Genomic DNA, 19,684 nt, shown 5'->3' on the forward strand with positions numbered 1-19,684 from the left:
TCGCTAGATGAATCGGGAGCTATTTTGTACATACCTACTTCAGTTGCGCATGTTACCAACCACCTGACCATTTCACGGCGGCGCCAGTTTAAAGTTGATAACGTCATTCGCATAACCTGCAAAAGTAGAGAAAGCCCATTAGTGACATTGCAGGCAATGAGCTGCTGCTAGAGGAGAACTGATTGAAGCATTTTCATTCTTGTTGCACAAATTCAGCCCTATTTTCAACACAATCCAAGTACAGTAACCTTATTACAACTGTTAGCTCTATGGGGTAGGACCACCTTCCTCCTGTTTTAAAATGCGGCATTAGGTCTATATTTATTGCAATTATATTTGTTCCCCCCTGCCTGCACTATTACAATATAGAAGAAATGTACAGCACTGGGAAAACAAGTAATTATGACCCTGAAGTACAAATGTCAGTTTCTATTTTCTAATCTGGTCTTTGATATTTTGCTTAAAAGAATTCAAATTACAATTAAAAAAATCTAGTGCTTGAATTCATTCATTCTTAACCAGTGCAATCTAATGTTTTCCAAGCCTATGCCAATAGGCTCATTAATGGTATTACTAAACTTTCAGGAGCCATATTATAAATAAAGATGGCCTTTGCCTGCCCACAGCCCTCACTATCCATGAAATGAAGTTTCCGCCTCGCCTGAGCACCTTGGCTGTTGTCAGTTGTTGGCAAAGCTGTCGGATCACGTAACAAAACAAGCTGCATCAGTGAGTGATGTACTCTCTTAATGGACTTACTGGATGCACTGGTGTTTCTCAAAACCATAAGGCATAACCCTGAAGGAAGCACCAATACAAAGCCTATATCTACTAACCTGGAGGCCAAGTTCCAGAGACACTTTAAGGAGCGTTATATCCGGTAAGCTATCCATTAAGGTCGCTATTTTGAATGCATCTTGTGCAAGCTTAAATATGTGCGACGAGGAGTGAATATTTTTCTGGATGGATTCTAACACTGTTTCCAGCCTTCTAACATCACCTGGAAATGGAAGAGAAGAAGAAAGAGTTAACACGTAGATTCCTTGACAAGGCATTACCGATTCTGCACACATACACAGGCTCAGACAGGGAAATTCAGTTAGAGAGCCATAAGGCTGGTAAGGAGCTGGAAACCAGGGGGAAAAAAACATTAAAGCACAAGCTTAACCAGATAATAAAATGCTGTCGTGCAAGTCTGATTATTAAAGAAAAAAACCACAGGGAGTAAGAAATAGCAGAAGAGTTTGCTGCAGTTGGAAGAGTGATTCTGAAAAGTAAACCTTCATTCCTCCTGCAGTTAAATGGGAGAGGCACCCAGTCAGGGCACATTAATCTGTCCTGAGGTTAAACTAGCAGCCCCCCCCCCCATATGCAACTGAAGATACAATTTAGCTGTAGGGCTTAAAGAGGTTGTTTAAGGCATAGAGGAGGGGGAGGCAATATTTGATTGACAGCGGAGATGTTTAAATGAGTTTACAACAGCTATGAATGCTTTAATAAAAAATAGAAATTGAATTTCATGTTTAATATGAAAAGGACTTTTATTATACAGATTTTTATGTCTGGTTGACAGGTGCACTTTAAAGGTGAAACATCCCTTTAAATTCTCTGCTATGACAACATCACACACGCCACTAATAGCGTGGTCTCCAAGTGTATTCCATAGCCTACTACTACTTCTGTGCATTCATCAACAACTTTACATGGTTTCTGTGGGTAACTTTGATCTGCGAATATCTGTGGTCACAGGGAAGATGTTAAGCAAATTCAAGCATATGGAAACCATTTAATGGTTTGTAAATGAAATGTGTAATTTAATGAAACATGCATCACAACAACACAACTGTGAGCTTTAGTGGAGTTCAATCTAACAACTAAGCTCCACTGGTTACAACTTATTGCCCCAATACTGCCTTTACAACTAAACAGGGCTCATTTCTATGATGTATATTTTGATTACAGGTACCAATGTATTGCTCAATGAAGCCCGGCAAAGATTGAGGCATTTTAGTGCACTATATAAAAATGGACACGTAACGTGGCACTTTTATGGGTCTCCAAGTTTGGCGCTGCATAACAAGGTGACATATTTAAACAGGCCAAGTTCGCTCCTGTTAAAGTAGGAGTTGAGAAATGGGATTACCTTTGGCTGCAGTCAGCATAGTAGAAGCCAGTTCACACTGTTGTGACTCAATATGACTCAGGGTGAACCAGCGGGGATAACGGTTAGGAACGACTGAGGCAATGTGGTGTGGGCGGGACATATCTCCAGTGGGAGCTGTGGATTCCAACACTGGCAACCTGTATAGAAGAGGAAAACATTTGTTAAAAACAATAAACCTATTCATTGGTCCACTGGCCAATCTCAATAAACCGGAGAGCGACTGTCCAGAAAGCTTAACAGTGTATTGTGTTCAGCTTGCTGCTGGTTATTCAAGTTTCACTCAGATATCAGGCCCCAGTGTTCCTATTCTCACTCCTACAGTTCCACAGGGGCCAAGGGATCTGAAGGCTTGCCAATAACTAAACACAATCAACTATTACATGTTTGACTGTCCTGGGGCAGATTCTAAAGAAGCAGTAATGCTAAATTTACTCAGTGGCTAATTTAACAGGTTTTGAAGTCTTTGTCATGTTCCAGACTGAAAGTGGAACTATTGCGAAACTACATTTTTTATAGAAGCTTCATACTGAAGTAAGAAACTTTCAAAATACAATCAATTAAATATTCTGCATTGTTTCTGGAATAATCAAGTTTATGTCTACTATCCCTATCGCAGCATCTGTTTCTCTTCATTCTCTCTTCATGCAGCAGTTGGGTGTCAGATATTTATGGACGATTATATCTAATATATCTTACAGGGAGACTTTGCTAGCAGATGTATTAGAGCTCACTGATTCCAGTACAAACAAAATCTAACAAAATAATTGCCTTTTGCACAAATTCTGCATGTAGAGAGACATGATGTCTGGTGATTTTAATAGAGTGAGCTCTAATACATCTTGTAGGCAAAAAGAGCCCCCTATAAGATATATTGGATCATTCGTCTGACACCCAACTCCTGAATGAGCACAGAATGAGGAGAAATAGATGCTGAGAGAGGAATAGTTAAGATAAACATGATCATTTCAGAATCGGTACATAATATTTAATTGATTGTATTTAGAAACTTTCTTATTTCTGTATGATGAATATTAGTTTTTCATTTTCGTGATAGTTCCTCTCGAATGGATGAATTCTGTGACTGAAGTTTCTCTGTTTTCCATGGTAGACAGACTTCAAATCCCAGAATCCATCACTTCAAGATGGAAAAAGTTGAAGGAAGGATAGAATGACTCTTCCAGCCTAAGGGATTGAGGAAATGGTCCCTGTGAGTCAGAATATCATAATTTATTCTAATATGTTTAGAATACAGCTCTATTTGTTTTTATATAAACCCAAATGAATCTGATTATGTCAAAAAAGTGGGTTTTTTTTGTTTTCTTTTTAAAAATCCACCAAACTAACATGCATTAGGGTGCTATATGCTTCTTGGTATATATAGTATACATATGGTATATAACTACAACATCAGCATCCAATGGGTGAAAAACACTTTAGGATTTATGGGAGAATCAGCAGCTCATTTACAGACTTTAGAGGATACTGCAAAGGTTTAACTGTGCAAACACATGCTGGGTCTGTGATGAATGTGGGTGTTTGTGTACAATCTGTCTGGCCCAAGATGAGCAGATCAAAAACAAAACAAGTGCATATAAAGATGGAAAAAACCATCAATGCAACTGTTAGACTGAAAGGATCACAGTCCATTTAAGTAGGAAAAGGGAAAAGGCAGCTGGTTAGACACGGTTTGCTCCATAGAAACATTTTCTATATGTATAAATACAACACACATTCTGCATTTCTAAAACGAATGTAAAAGGGGGAAGAAATCTAAATGTATAATGCGTCATGAGAACGCAATGCTCTCACTTCTGTCCAACAAGCTTGTTTCAGATAATATAAAGCTTGATTTAGTCATAGGCCTCCTAATTCTATAGGATTCGTTTTCCGTTGCTAAATAAAAGCGACATTTCAGTAGTAGGACATAGAAAGCATCTGTGGGTAGACTTGTGGCATAGAGAGTGCTACTATAGCCGCAAACACACATACCTCATGGCTCTCAGTGCAATTTTGTATGCCAATTCAGCATCGTGAGGTAGGAGGGATGTGAAGAGATACTTGGCAAATGTGTGCATTGGAATACTCTCTCGATGAATGATTTCACCCAGTCCGCTGTATGGCCCAGCTGCAGGAAGAACATGCAAGTGAGTTAGCTTTTGTATGCTCACAACAAGCATGTTTAGACACTCCCTGTATAATCAGAACAGGACTCTGCATACACTGTTAATCGCTGCCCTGCCCCTCAATTCCTGAGGTGGCAGGTAATGCTAAGGGGGAATTTACAAAAGTGGAGAGCCCATTTTTGAGTAAAAGTGGTGTAAAATAATTTCTCCATATTCCCAAACAGAAATCCGCCTAAATTCAGACTCAACTGACAATTTTCATTTTTTAGTGAAAGACAGTTTACAGACACTTATGAATTTGTCTTTCAAACGACATAAAAATGGTGCAAAAACGAAATTTTCTCCAGACATTTTAAAAATGGAGTAAAGATCAGTAATGCTCTTCCCCATGTATCAGATCAATTCTAAAATAATCTGCTCTGCTTTGGTTCAGACAATTTTAATTTCAAAGGTAAAATAAACTTTTTTATCTTTTCCTAGGTAAAATAACCCCCTGCCTGAAAATTCCTATCTAACTTACTAAAGTTTAGTACAGGTTTAGTAAGAGCTAAAGACAAATTGAGAGAAAAATGTTGTTAAAATGTTGTGCGAAAGACGAAATCTGAAAAAAGTGGGTTTAAAAGACAAACTCACAAAAGTAGCGATAGAGGTTTTTGAATTTGGTGGGAGATCCGACATTTTTATCTCCACATTGATTTTGTCTCAATATCACAACTTTTGTGAATTCCCCCCCTAAGTGTATAGCAGGTGGTGTAAATCACCATTACGTTGCACAAATGAGACGGAACAGCATGTAAGAATCATACAACCAGGTTTGTGAAATAATTAGGAAAAGATGCACACTGCTTATGGCCAATAATTTGCAGGAGACAAACACACGGTAATAAACCTCTTCAACTCCAATGTACCTGAGCCTTGTTAGCCGAGTGGTTGGAAACAGAACAAAGCAAGTGAAGAGGTTTCTTACTGGAGCGTTCTGCTCAGTGTACCTCCCCCATTGTCTAGCTGCTGGTGGAATAGACTATATATACACACACAAACATGCTTTGTATGGAGCTCATGAAGGGCTGTAAGAGCTTTGTTTATACCAAGCGTAGTTTGGCCACTGAGAAAGGCAAAGAGCAAGGTACGGAAAAGACAAAGCTTTCTTGTATAGGCTGGAGTGGGAGCTGCTGAAGTGCAAAAAGCAAAGAGCCGTACTGTATTGTGCTCATTAAGGCTTCACAAGTGTCCCTGTCAGTTCTGGGACTTATTCACGGTTCATGGTGAAGGGAAAAAAAAAAAAAAATTCTAAAATGATATAGGTTTAATATTTTGGGTATTTTTTTTAAAAAAACCAACAACATATTTTGGTATATTAAAATGAACTAGTACAGGTATGGGGTTGATTATCCAGAATGCTTGGGATCTGGGGTTCTCCGGATAACATATCTTTCTTTAAATTTGGCTCTCCATGCCTTAAGTCTACTGGAAAATTATGTAAAGATTAAATAATCCAAACTAAGATAGAACTAATCTTCATTGGAAGCAAAACCAGCCTATTGAGTTTAAGTACAAGTTACTGTTTTATTATTACAGAGAAAAAGGAAATCTTTTTTTAAAAATGTGGATTATTTGGATAAGATGGAGTCTATAGGAGACAACCATTCCGTAATTCAGAGCTTTCTGGCTAACTGATCCCATACCTGTATAATGTTTAGCGTGCGGAGTAATTGGACGACCGCTGAGAGGAGTGCATTTGTGTGGGATTTTATAAGCCTCGATGCACTCACATTTTGTAAGGCAAGGACAGTATAATTTCCATAAATAGACTTCTAATAACTTTCAAGGGAACAAGGCAAATCTTATTTTCATTCCCTACATGTGTACATGAGAGCGAGGCTGTTTATATTTATATTAACTGCTTGGATGAGGGATTCTCCATAGCCATCAACAACAACCCCAGTGACTGTAAATAGATGGAGCTTTTGCACATTTCACTCATGGGTCTCACTTGATATAAAGTGATATGTAAAACCCGTATCCTGATGATATGCTCTCTTATTTGGGAACTGCACGAATGCTTTACATAAACCTGTCATAGTAATAAAAAAACAAAAAAAAACGATTCACACATTGGCCTCACCTTCTAATAGGAAGACTGCTTGCTTTCGGAATATTTTCACTAGAGTATCATCCAATTCAATTTCTTGCAGCTTAGAAATGAGTTGCTCCTCGTTCCGACAAACCTTCTCTTGCGCGTACAAGCCATCTGGCATTATTCGCTGCTGCCCCAGGCCGATTAGCGCTACCTCCACAGCCAGCGTTAAATAAGATTCCCCTTCTTCCAGGAACTTGTGTGGGGACAGGTGTTGGTATTCTAGAGATTTGCAATGCCCAAAGCCATCTGGGAAGAGCAAAAGTATTTGATGAAGCAAGCACAGGACCTTCTGACGTAGTGAAGTCATTTTTTACTTTAGGATATTTTTATTCCTAAAACCGAATATAGATTGTAAGCTCTAAAGGGCAGGGGGGCTTTCTTCACCTCACTTAAAGGACAAGGAAAGCTACTGAAGAAGTATATTGCCAATAGATTAGCCACAATAGTGCAAGATTTAAGACAATTTATTCTGCTTTACCATACCAGAGTAAAACGCTCTAGAAGCTGTTTGTTTAGGATAGAAGCTGCCATATTAACTTGGTGTTAGATCACTTCCTGCCTGAGTCTCTCCATGCTCTGGGCTCAGACTACAGCAGGGAGGGTGAAAAGGGAGGGGGAGAGGAGCAAACTGAGCATGCTCAAACCCTAACCCTGGAGGTTTATGCTGAAAAAAGGAATTATGATACAGAAGCTCATGTGTACACAATAGAAGGCATTAAATGCTGTGTTTCCTTTGACAAGAGGACTCAGAGCAGCATTACTTTGAGGGTTTACTGGTGTATTTATATAGACCTTTCTGATAAGGCTTACTTAGTTTTGACCTTTCCTTCTCTTTTAAACAGTTACTCTGAGTAACGTTGTTTTTGCTCATGAAGTGCTCCATATCAAAGTGGCAACTGCATGTTCTGCACAACTATACATGTTCATTTCTTTAAATCAGTCTCCATTATTCGAACCCCCCCCACCCCCACACACACAGAAGACGAAGAAAAAACCTGATTTACATTTTAGCAATTTGGCCTGGAATACATTTTTAAGCATATTAAAGAAATCAAAATAAAGAATTTAATTTCCTGGTGGAAACAGAAGGCTACAGTATAAAAGCCCTACACAATGGCTTATGACGAACCTCAATACTCAGAACTTAATAAAGGCTGCAGCAAAAACGCTATCAATCATTTATTACAAACAGTGGGTATCCAGATATATATTGAAATCGTTGCGTGAAGTAGGCTGTGTGCTGAGCAAAGAAACTCATCTGTGTCACAGCTGACAAACAGAAATTCCACCCTTATGGGCGCCGTTGACTTTTAGTTTAGATAGCTGGAGGAGACGAGCGTTTTCAGATATATCAAACATATGGACAATTAAAAGAATACACACTATTAAGATGAAACTAGAGATTACCTGCAAAATCTGAGAACCCATGGAAACCCTCATCATCCACTCTACAGGCTTCCATTAGGCTACTAAACAGAGTACCAATAGGATCCAACGGATGGCCAACCCAGCCTTCAAGATTTGTTATTGTTGTTATCCCTTTGTGAACCAACTCTGCATAGAAGAAAAAGTGAATCAGTCTGGCCCCCAAATTGAGCTGCTAAAGAAGGAGCTACACATAATTTAAAGATCACAATACATGTGAAAGCAATGTTACAATATCAAATCTTACTTTCAGGTAAAAAGATGATGAAGAGCAAACAGGAATTGTCACATGAGTGGCGTTCAAGCTGCTAGGACCTACGTGGCAGCAGGGCTGCATGTTTAGTAAGCTTGCTTAATCATGTTCTGGTCATTGAGGTTAGCTCAGTAGAGGTGGAAGGTTTTCCATTCCAGGCATATTTCACCAATGAATAGAAACAAGCTGTCCCATGATCATATTACCTCACCCATAAGAGTTTAAAAACAACATTTAGCATTAGACAGATGCCGGTAAAAGGGCACCCACTTCTTGGTGTTCTCTATCATGATTTTAATGCAATTCAGATATATGTTCCATTTTCCAGAAATCAGCTATCCAGAAAAACTTTAATGGATCTACAGGATCCATTTAAAGCAAATACTGTTCTTATTTTTAAAGGAACAGTTCAGTGTAAAAATAAAAACTGGGTAAATAGGCTGTGCAAGATTAAACATGTTTCCATTATAATTAGTTAGCCAAAAATTTAATCTATAAAGGCTTGAGTGTCTGGATGTGTAACGTTATAGCCATAACTACTTACTGCTTTGCAGCGCTCTTGCTTTCCACTGATTGGTTACCAGGCAGTAACCAATCAGCGACTTGAGGAGAGGCCACATGGGTCATACCTGTTGCTTTTGAATCTGAGCTGAATGCTGAGGATTAATTGCAAACTCACTGAACTGTTATGTCTCATGTGGTCCCCCTTAAAGTCGCTGATTAACTCAGAGTTAGAGAGCAGGAAGTAGTGTCTGGCTATTATGTGAGACATCCAGTCACTCCAGCCTTTATCCATTACAACTAACTATATTAGAAACTTATTTTGCACAGCCGTTTCAGCTTTTATTTTTACACTGAACTGTTCCCTAAAGAATGATTTTCATTTTCTCTTATAAAACAGTACCATGCATATGATGTATGGATGTATGTATGTATATTTTTTTTGTATAGCGCTCCTTGAGGGCAAAGCACTGTACAGCAAAACAATACATTAGTAGTAACAAACAAGGGTTCACTGCATTAATAAGTAACAATAAGTACATTATTAGAAATACAATTCACATAAATGTAAAATATATTTAAAATACAGATTAAGTGCTCATTGTCAAGGAGAAAACAGGATTGAGGACCCTACCCCGTGGGACTTACAGTCTAAATGGGAGGGGAACTTACGGACACAATTTGGAGGGGTATTAAAGCGCTGTAGGTTACAGTGGGTGACACTGCCATCTAAGTGCCAGTTCCCAGTTTGAGTGTTATCCAGGTGCTCCCAGAGGTAGTCCGAGTTTCGTTTTAATGTATATTATGATGTATAAATCTATATTTGAGGCAAAAGAATCCTCATTTTCCCCCCTTAAGCGTTCGTAGATTTAAGGAATGGTGAACCAAATTATATAAAGACCCCTTACCAGGAAAACCCCCAACTGTTCTGGAGTATACATCTGTACACTGTTCAATTACAGGCAATTTACAGTAAATAGCAAATCCATGCCAAGCAGGAAATGCAAACAGAATGTGCTTCACACATACAACACACAATGTCACTTTTGTTTCTGCAATTCTTTTCGCTTCAAACCTATAAAATTCCCAAATGAATGTGTGGGCACACAACAACAACAACGCCACCCCTCTAAACTGCTGCTGAATTGGACAATTTGCTAGCATGTGCAAACATAGAATAATAAATGAATAGAATCCTCTTTCCCAATCCCAACTTTAATGTCTTTGTTCTCTTGTTCACTGCTCACCTTTCTTCTGCACCCGAAAAATGTCCATGCGTTTTTGCTGCTGTCTTCTTAGTGTGTTGACAATGGCTATTGCTAGTCGGAGGGCTTCCCGTGGGTAGCCATGTGATCGCAGTGCATCAACCCTGGCACATGCTGTTGGAACATGTTCTAAAGGATATGGGGGGAAAGGAAGAAAACAAAAACCAATTGTGTGTTAACTTGACTCACTTCTTTTTGACCGTTCCAGTTTATTTTCCCCCTAAATCGATCTTTTAGTACGAGAACAAAATTAGCTCTTATCGTCTAGTATTTTCATCTACCCACGGCTCTTCCCAACACCAAAGGAATATGAACAAAGCGAACAAGTCACAGGCACTTCTACATAGCTGAGCAACATACCATGCCAGAGGGGCCACCCACGAGAATCGAAGAGGGAGTTTTCAGTGTCGTCATGGTAACAGTAGTTGGTGTAAAGGTCGCTGCTAATAATGTGCTGTAAGTGGCTATCTTGCCAGTGGAGATCACAGGCCTCTATTGCTCGTGTGAACACTGTCCGATGAGGCCGATGTGATGAATCTGTGGAACAGCAGGAAATTGCATTTTTTTTTTTGCTGCTTCGCTAAAACGTAACATCGTCCACAGTATGAAAGATTGCTGTAAATGCTTGTGCAGAAAATAAATGAGCTAGCTAGGCCTCTTACTTGGTTCAACTGTACTAATTTCAGCCACATGATAAATTGGATCTTACTAAATCTGGGTGCAACTGCAGAACAGATTATATGGTTTCGGCACTACTCGAAAATTAGATTTTCAAGAAAAATGTAAAACAAAAAACGTTTCAGCTTGTATGTAACTGTATAGTCCAATCAAATTAATTGATTGATAAAAATAATGGGTGGACCAATGAGTGGCAAGCTCTTCAAGAGGTCTGTTGGGTGAATGAGGGTGCTGCCAACCATTATATTCGGAGCTCCTCGCGAACACCATGCACTCGGGCTCATTTATAACATTCTGCCAAACTGCACCTCGGCAATAAAATATGGCTAACGATTAGTAATTAGATTAATTCAAGCTGCAGGATGATTAATGATGGCAAAACATTTTAGCCGGTGAGCCCTTATTTCCAATCAGTGAACCACAGCACAGCACCAAAGTAGTTTATAAGGTACTCCTCAGTTTGGGGTCTTAGCTCAAAATAATGTGGGAAATTATCATTTTAAAAATCAGTGCAATCAAAGGAAGGAAGCGAGATGCAAAGACGGCATAATTAAACATTACCGTCAATATGGTACAATATTATGGTACAATAGTAGTAGAGACATCGGAAAGAAAGAGTGCAATGGATAGCTAATTTGCTAACAGACCCTCTAACAGGCAACTGGCACTTAATATTTGTCAGATACTTTGTTTTCATTACATATACATTAAACCAAGACTGATTCCATGACATTTACGGTCATGTATAACACTGAAAAGCTTGTACATATAATATACAGCTGAATTTTATGTAAGGGCTTATTCTTTGACAGGGTGCCTTTTTTCTTACCCTGATTGGCATTTCCACCCTGAGGCAAGGCGTTGGTTAAGTTGGGCAGCTCATTGCCATGGTTTCCATCCTCCCAAGGACAGACATCAACACTGTTCCATTTTTTTAGCTGTTTCAGCCAAATCGCCTTCTGTTCTGCTTTGCAATGTGGATTCAGTACTATGCACATCCATAAAGCACCTAATGGGAAGAATAATTGGCAAAATAAATGTATGGCAACATTAAGATTCAAAAAAAAAAAAATAATAATAATAAACATCAATAATCATAGAAGTGACTAACACTTTTAGAACACCAGAATGTGAAGGCCCCAAATCAAGCAGCAAATGATTAAATTCTAGGACTGAAAACCACCCAGCACATGTATAATGTGGCACAAATACCTATTATAAAATATTTAAGCACGTGGCAAGAATTGCTGTGTACAAGTTTTAGACACTATTCAGTTCACAATGTTCATTCGTAACCCATGCATATTAAGTATGAACTTTACTTCAAGGAAACAAACAATAACTGAATACTTAAAGGGATTTTGTCATGATTTTTATGTTGTATTTTTTTTTTTATTTCTAAATTACACAGTTTACGCTGCAATTATTAACTCTAACATATAAAATGTTATTCCTGAACCAAATATTTTTTTAGCTGTAATATTGGTGTGTATCAAGCCATGTTACGTTATTGTGCCAGATTCAGCACTTCATGATGGAACGGCTTTCAGATAAGCTATTGTTTCTCCTACTCAATGTAACTGAAGGAGTCGCAGTGGGACTTTGGATTTTTCTCATATCTACCAGGCATCTGTTATCTGGTTACCTTCCCACTGTTCTGCATTTAGTGAGAAAGGGAGGGAGGTGAATTCCAGTGCAGCAGTAAAGAGTAACTGAAGTTTATCAAAGCACATTTTTTAAATATTAAAAAAAAAAAAAAAATCTGTTTGTTCTTTTGAAAAAAGGATTCTAGTGCAGAAGTCTGCTGGAGCAGCACTATTAACCGATGAGTTTTGGGGAAAAAATGTATTCCCGCGACAGAATCCCTTTAAATACTTTTCCCTATAGTTGCAGAAAAAATGTGAAAGGCGTCTTAGCGTAGACATAAAATATAGACTTGAAGCAAGATTAAACACAAGAGCTTCTCTCAGTTGAATATCCTACAGATGGCTCCAGCGACTACAAGAACACATACAGGAATGAGTGGTCTTGCCCTATACTGGATTGTACCAGTAGCACTAATAAAGGTTTGTTTGGGATTATACTTGGGGTTCAGTTGATGGGGAGAATTTCATTGATGAGTGATGAATTTTCAAGGTCCTAATAGAAAAGTTCTTTAAATCAACAATGATCATACCCCCAACAATGGTCCAGTCAGCACACTATAAAATAATAAAAGCCGGATTTGTGCCAAGGACGCAGACCAGTAATATGCAACACGTGACTACCAGTATATCAAACAGAAGTCTCCTCTAGAGCTGGCCATATTTGTGCCAATATTGTAGAAAGTGTTTACTGATAATTGTATAGTAGCCCAGCGACCGAAATAGAATTTCAAAGGCAAAATTACAAACACAAATGCTGGTTTCAACATTTCAACACAGAAGTATATTCAGTACAATTCAATATTATATCAGGATGTGTGTGTGTGGGGGGGGATCCCACGGCTCTATTAGATCGATATAACAAATAACCCAAGCCTTTGTGTTCCCAGTATATTTTTAGCAACTTCTTTCAGTACATGCCTTTAACAAGGATCCCATAGGGGGGGCGGCCGCGATGCAGCTTTTGAGATAAAACCAACTTGCATTGCAGCTTAGCACGTAAAACTATACCCCTCAAACAATGTAGGTCTCTATAAAAAGATATTGCATAAAACAGCTTATGTGTAAAAACCTGCTTCATGCAAATGAACCATTTTCATAATAATACTTTTTTAGTAGTATGTGCCATTGGGTAATCATAAATAGAAAACTACCATTTTAAAAAAAATAAGGGCCGCCCGCTGGGATCGTATGATTCACAGGGCACACAAACATACCAAACAAACTATACATGTTAGGTCACATGAGCCAATTAACAGACAGAGTTCAGTCTTTTGCTCCCACACTTCTTCCTGTTACAGTTAGAGCTGCAGTATTTCTGGTCAGGTGATCTCTGAGGCAGCACACAGACCATCACAAAATGGTGGTTAAAGGCAAGAGATGTAAAAGGGCAATATTTACTTAAATATATTTTCCAGTTTGATAAGATTATTTAATATGATATAAACTGTTGCTTAAGTATTTATTTTGGGGTATAATTTTCCTTTTAGGTTTTAAAAATGGCCTACAAGATTGAAAGGGCTTTAATCCCTCAAGTCTATGATGAGAGAGGGACAAATGAAGAAGCGGTAAATCAATCCAGGCAACAGCTGGTCATCTGAAAATCTGATGTTTCTAGTGGCTATGCAACTATATCTTATAAAAGTTACGCAGAATCTTAATATTGCACTTAACCTAATGAGACTATTACATCAGGGAACGCAACATGCAGACCAGTTTCCAGCAATTTACTGGAATAAGAATTGGTTTCTATGTTCCTGCTCAGTGTGCAACGGCTCCTTACCTTTATCCAAGATAAACCCTAGTAATCCCAAGGTTTATCAGTGCAGGTGAAGGGCAGGGGGTTTTGCCATTTCTGGATGTAATTAAATATACAGCAGCCCATGAAAAGCAAGAGAATAAAAGGGTGTTTGTATAGGCAAAGGCTTATTATAAAAGCCAGGCTGGCTGCACTTGCAATTACACATCTGCCCAGTGTACAATTTAGCAATGTTGTGCGCACATGAATAAATACACATACACCTGAACCCACACAAAAGAAATTCTCTTCCAGTCTGATGTTCACGTCAAGTGTCATTCCGTGACCATTCATGGGGGTTTTATCTGCTTTTAATGGGATGAGACTGCTTTTCATTGCCATTATTTCAGTAATTAGGTTAACCGTAAATTTGTTTATTTTTTTTTTTGCTTTGAAAAACTCAGAGTGAAACCTAATTTGCGCTGACATTTCACACATACCAACAGTTCACAATCTGCATCCCTGACACTACATAACGGGTTCGCCTGAATACATCAAGGTTTGACGCTACCCAATTTTCACATGGAAAGATTTTTTTTTTTTTTTTTAATCAGCTGTCTCTTCACCAACGTGAACTCTGACGGCAGCGCGAAGATGCCTGAAAGTGCTATTTAACAACACTTAATTTGCTCATTAAAGATTCTTTTTTCCCTTTTGCACCTTGAGAAGATTGGCTCAATGAGATTGGAGCAATAAAATCTACAATTTAAAAAAACAAAAAAACAATAAACCCCTTCTATAAACAGTGATGAGTGATGCTGCACCTATGTAGCCCTGTAAATTTCTAATGAACTCGGCCCATTAAGTGCAGTGCAGAGTGGACTCTATAGAACTGCTTTATGGGGCAGGATGAGTATTCGATGTGTTAACCAGTATTATATTTTTATGGCCCATAAATGGGGCAGTATTCATTGAATAGGGCTTGGCCTGAACATAGATTTTTTTGTGATTAATTAAAACATTTGGGTTAAAGGAGACATAGGATAAACTAAAAAAAAAAACACAACCTAATTTTGTAGGCAAGCATGGTGTTAGTTTCACATTATGCTAAAAATTAATATCTTTAAAAATTGCCTCAATAGATGTTCACTGGTCCCTTTCCCTGTATCAAATGAGGGGTGGGCGTGTCCCAATGGTTCCTGCAAGAAACACATTTGAAGGGGGACAGCCAATCACAGCCCTGCAGTCACACAAGCAAAGACAGGCATCAGTTCCCTCTCAGGTGAGCCTAGCTGCTGATTGGTCCCTGTTCCACAGTGCAGTATGCGGAGTGCTGTCAGCTACCCTGCACAGCCTGGGAAAGGAGGCAGCATGAAGTGGAACAGATGGGTGGGACTAGTAAGGATTTTGCAGAATTTTAACCAGAAACAGCTTTTTCAAGCACATTTCCTTCTACATCTAGTAAAATACACTGGTACATTCTAGTTTTTACATAAAATGTCTCCTTTAAAGTATGTTTTTTTGTTATTGAAGATATTCCATGTTTGGTCCTTGCAAGGAAGAGAATTAGATTACCAGAGCACAGAAATGTCCATTAAGAAGGGGGGATTATCGGTGCACTGGTGATCACAGCGCTGCACAATATGTTGGCGCTATATAAATACTTAATAATAACATATAATAAGTATCTACCTTGCATGGATCAGGCATGAAGTTGCTTCATTTTCCCTGTTTAGCTTAAGAAATAACAAAAAAAAAGTTTTTGTGATCAAAACAATATACAAAAAGTTGTTTCAAGCACTATTCCTTGAAATCATGTTGAAATACTGTCTTTTTAATGGACCAAAAACACACATCTGGATGAGACATCCAACATGGTATTACAATACAGGTATGAGACCTGTTATCCAGAATGCGGTACTGGGGTTTCTCCATTTCCTTAATTGAGATCTCCATACTTTGTTTACTAAAAAAATCATTTAAACATTAATTAAACCCAATAGGATTGTTTTGATTGTAGAGGCCACTTAAAGGGCAACTAAAGTCTAAAATAGAATAATGTTAGAAATGCTGTATTTTGTATACTAAATATAAACATGAACTTACTGCACCAGCAGCCTAATAAGACAAATGATTTATGCTTTCAAAGTTGGTGCAGGCGGCTGTCATCTTGTAACTTTCTTAGACATTTCTGCAATATCAAGACTCGCACATGCTCAGTGTGGTTTGGGCTTCAGTTGGGAGGTTAAGCTTAAGGATCGTCATAAATTATCAAAAAAGCACAAGTCAAATAATATCTGCCATAGATGCCGATACAGCAAGACTGATTAATATTCAGAATATAAAGACTGCACTGAGTCTCTGGATACAAATCTCTACAGGAATCCAACAATGCTGCTCAAGTTCTGGGAATGAAGGTGGGGGTGCTCCCCCTGCCATTTGAAAGTATGATTGTTTCCCTGCTCAGCAGTTGGGGACTGTCTGACAATTCCTATCCACAGCAGTAAAAGAAGGGGCAATTTCACGGCATACAGTCAGGTTTATTATAAAAACGGTACACATTTTTAAATTAAAGTATATTGGAGATAGGTTTATTTTTCATTAAAGAAAGTAAAAATGGGATTTTATATTTTTGCCTTTACATCCCCTTTAAAAGTTTACTAAGGCTGATGACACAAAGTATGCTTATTTGCTCCTCAGGCCTCTGAACCAGCTCACACTCGACTTGTCCACTCAATGAAAAAAGTGGTAGGTGCTGCCCATGAGCAGTGTCAAATGTGAAACAATAGGGACGTTAGGCCCTTGATCAGTTGCTGCTTTAATATATTGCAAGGACCCCAGAAAATTGATAGTAGAAACATCTATACCTGGCCACCCTAATAAGTACACGTCACACAGATATGGGCAGAAGTGAACATGAATTCATAAATACTCCCCAATTCCCTTTGAATGCCAACACAAGTGTCAGAGCAATTCCAGCCGGACACTGCCAGCATCTTCCATAGTCTCTATGTGTCCCATTCGACTGAATGGGAAGTGTTCTCAGAAGGGGAAAAGTATTGATAGCTGCATGTCAAAGAGCTAGAGAGGGTACAGAAGCTGTTAAATAGCCCAATGTAACCTAAGCTATTAGCATTTTGCTGCAATCAGGTGGACAACAGCAGCAATCAAAATGCCCCTATCTGCCGGTCAGCATTTCCCACAGTGCTATGGAAAGCAAGCAGTTTAAAGCAGACGTGGCTGTGACAGTTGGCAGACCTCCCTCTCAGAAATGGAGAGATAAGGGCCTCGGGATTTTGCCAGGCTTTGGATATGGCCAAATTAAATCAAAAGCTAAAATATATTTTATGACTTGACTATGTGACAACTGAAGACTTTTTTAAAAAAAAAAAATATATATACTATGATTTTTTTTTTTGTGAAGAAGCTGTTCTGGATTTGGTGCACGTCTAGTGACAGATACTGGCCTTCCCTTGGAGACAACACAATTCCTACAGTATATTAGAAAGCAGGGTGACTATTAAACCATGAAGCAAATGGTCCACCTTTTCTTGCGGCAGTTTTCAGGCCAGTGGTGTGAACACAAAATTATTTGACACTAGAGTCTTTGTTAGGTATTCTTTTCTGTGGGTCGGCTGTTAAGGATTTCAAAGCATCCAGCACAGTGGGAAATTTGTAAAGAAATCTCCTTTATAGCAGTTGGAAGGCATTCAAACAGGAAATAAAGGTATCAGATAAGAACACAGATTTATCATCACTAAGTTGTCCACATGCACACCCTGGTTCCTTCTGATAACAGAATGTGACCAAAAGTCAGGTCAAAAGGCTAAGATATTAAGAGAATATTGTATTTGTATGGAATACTGTGTACTTCTTTCCAATGCCAGACTTAAAAACTGCAGTTCTGTAAAGCTTGACATTGTTAAAGGGATACTATCATGAGAAAAATGTTTTTTTTTTTCAAACCACATCAGTTAATAGTGCTGCTCCAGCACAATTCTGCACTGAAATCTGTTTCTCAAGAGAGCAAACAGATTTTTTTTAATATTTAATTTTGACATCCGAAATGGGGCTAGACATATTGTCAGTTTCCCCAGATGCCCCAGTCATGTGACTTGTGCTCTGATAAACTTCAGTCACTCTTATTGCTGTACTACAAGTTGGAGTGATATCACCCCTCCCTTTCCTCCCCAGCAGTCCATCAGCAGAACAATGGGAAGGTGACCAGATAACAGCTCCCTAACACAAGATAACAGCTGCCTAACAACAGCACTCAATAGTAAAATCCAGGTCCCACTGCATCACATTCAGTTATATTCAGTAGGAGAAACAATAGCCTGCCAGAAACCAGTTCCAAGAGCTGGCTCTTTCTGAAAGCACATGACCAGGCAAAATGACCTGAGATGGTGCCTACACACCAATATTATAACTAAAAAAAATACACTTGCTGGTTCAGGAATTACATTTTATATTGTAAAGTGAATTATTTGTAGGGATGCACCGAATCTGCTGTTTGGGATTCGGCCGAATCCCCAAATTCTTTGTGAAAGATTCGGCCGAATACCGAACCGAATCCGCATATGCAAATTAAGAAAAAAAGGAAAGGAAAAAGTTGGAAAAGACTTCCTTTTTGAGATGAAAAGACACAATTTCCCTTCCCACACCTAATTATCATATGCAAATTAAGATTCAGATTCTGTTAGGCCACACACAAGGATTAGGACGTATCCTTCTGAAAAAGGCTGAATTCTGGATTTGGTGCATCCCTAATTGTTTGCAGTGTAACTTAGAAATAAAAATGACATCATAAAAATCATGACAGAATCCCTTTAAGGACTGTGTCTATTCATATGTCTGATTATTCACTTTGTTTGGGAAAGACGCCCTGGAGTTCTGGTTTAGCTAGCCTTACATGTAAATATCTACTTGCATGGCCAACACTGGAAATGTCTGCCCTACCTGGCCACCTATATGCACGAGCAAAATGGATTGATCGATCATTAAACCCCCCCCCCGACTTTGCTATTTTACACTCTGTAGAGCGATTTGTGATTTATTTAAGTTTGAAAACTGGGCAGCAAACTGGAAAATTAAGTTCAAGGTTGATAAATCTAAGGTTTAGCACATTTGCAAAAATACTATAAATGCAAGTTATCCACTAAATGGCAGTGTGTTGGGAGTTTCCTTAAATGAGAAGGATCTAGGGGTCTTTGTAGATAACACGTTTAGTCTAATTCTGGGCAGTGTCATTCTGTGGCTACTAAAGCAAATAAAGTTCTGTCTTGCATAAAAAAGGGCATTAACTCAAGGGATAAAAACATAATTATGCCTCTTTATAGGTCCCTGGTGAGGCCTCATCTGGAGTATGCAGTGCAGTTTTGGACTCCAGTCCTTTAGAGGGATATAAATGAGCTGGAGAGGGTGCAGAGACTAAGGGGTAAATTTATAAAAGAGTGAAGTTCCGCCACTAGAGTGAAATTCCGCAGCTCTCAATTCAATTCTATGGGATTTTGAAAGGCGTATTTATCAATGGGTGAAAGTGAAAGTTCACCCTTTGATAAATACAACTATAAAAATCCCATAGAAATGAATGGAGAGTGGCGGAATTTCACTCTATTGGCGAACTTTACTATTAACTTCATTCTTTGATAAATATACCCCATTGTGCAACTAAACTGGTTAGAAGGATGGAAGACAAATTATGAGGGTAGACTGTCAAGGTTGGGGTTGTTTTCTTTTAAAAAAAAAAAAAAA

The 19,684-nt window shown here is 38.6% G+C and overlaps 1 protein-coding gene across 2 annotated transcripts in view; it reads right to left on the minus strand.

Moving 5' to 3' along the window:
* The window catches only part of LOC108695777 (zinc finger SWIM domain-containing protein 6), an 82,146-nt gene that overhangs the window by 2,547 nt on the left and 59,915 nt on the right, over window positions 1-19,684 (minus strand). For both annotated transcript variants that reach the window (XM_018224746.2, XM_041569192.1), the window contains exons 5-13: window positions 11,379-11,558; window positions 10,232-10,408; window positions 9,854-10,000; window positions 7,835-7,981; window positions 6,413-6,673; window positions 4,154-4,289; window positions 2,144-2,301; window positions 837-1,000; window positions 35-116 (exon numbers count right to left, since the gene is read on the minus strand). In XM_018224746.2, the coding sequence (XP_018080235.2) occupies window positions 35-116; window positions 837-1,000; window positions 2,144-2,301; window positions 4,154-4,289; window positions 6,413-6,673; window positions 7,835-7,981; window positions 9,854-10,000; window positions 10,232-10,408; window positions 11,379-11,558 (1,452 nt within the window). The remainder of the gene's footprint in view (window positions 1-34; window positions 117-836; window positions 1,001-2,143; window positions 2,302-4,153; window positions 4,290-6,412; window positions 6,674-7,834; window positions 7,982-9,853; window positions 10,001-10,231; window positions 10,409-11,378; window positions 11,559-19,684) is intronic.

Source organism: Xenopus laevis, chromosome 1L (assembly GCF_017654675.1).
Source record: "Xenopus laevis strain J_2021 chromosome 1L, Xenopus_laevis_v10.1, whole genome shotgun sequence".
Classification (NCBI taxonomy): Eukaryota; Metazoa; Chordata; class Amphibia; order Anura; family Pipidae; genus Xenopus; species Xenopus laevis.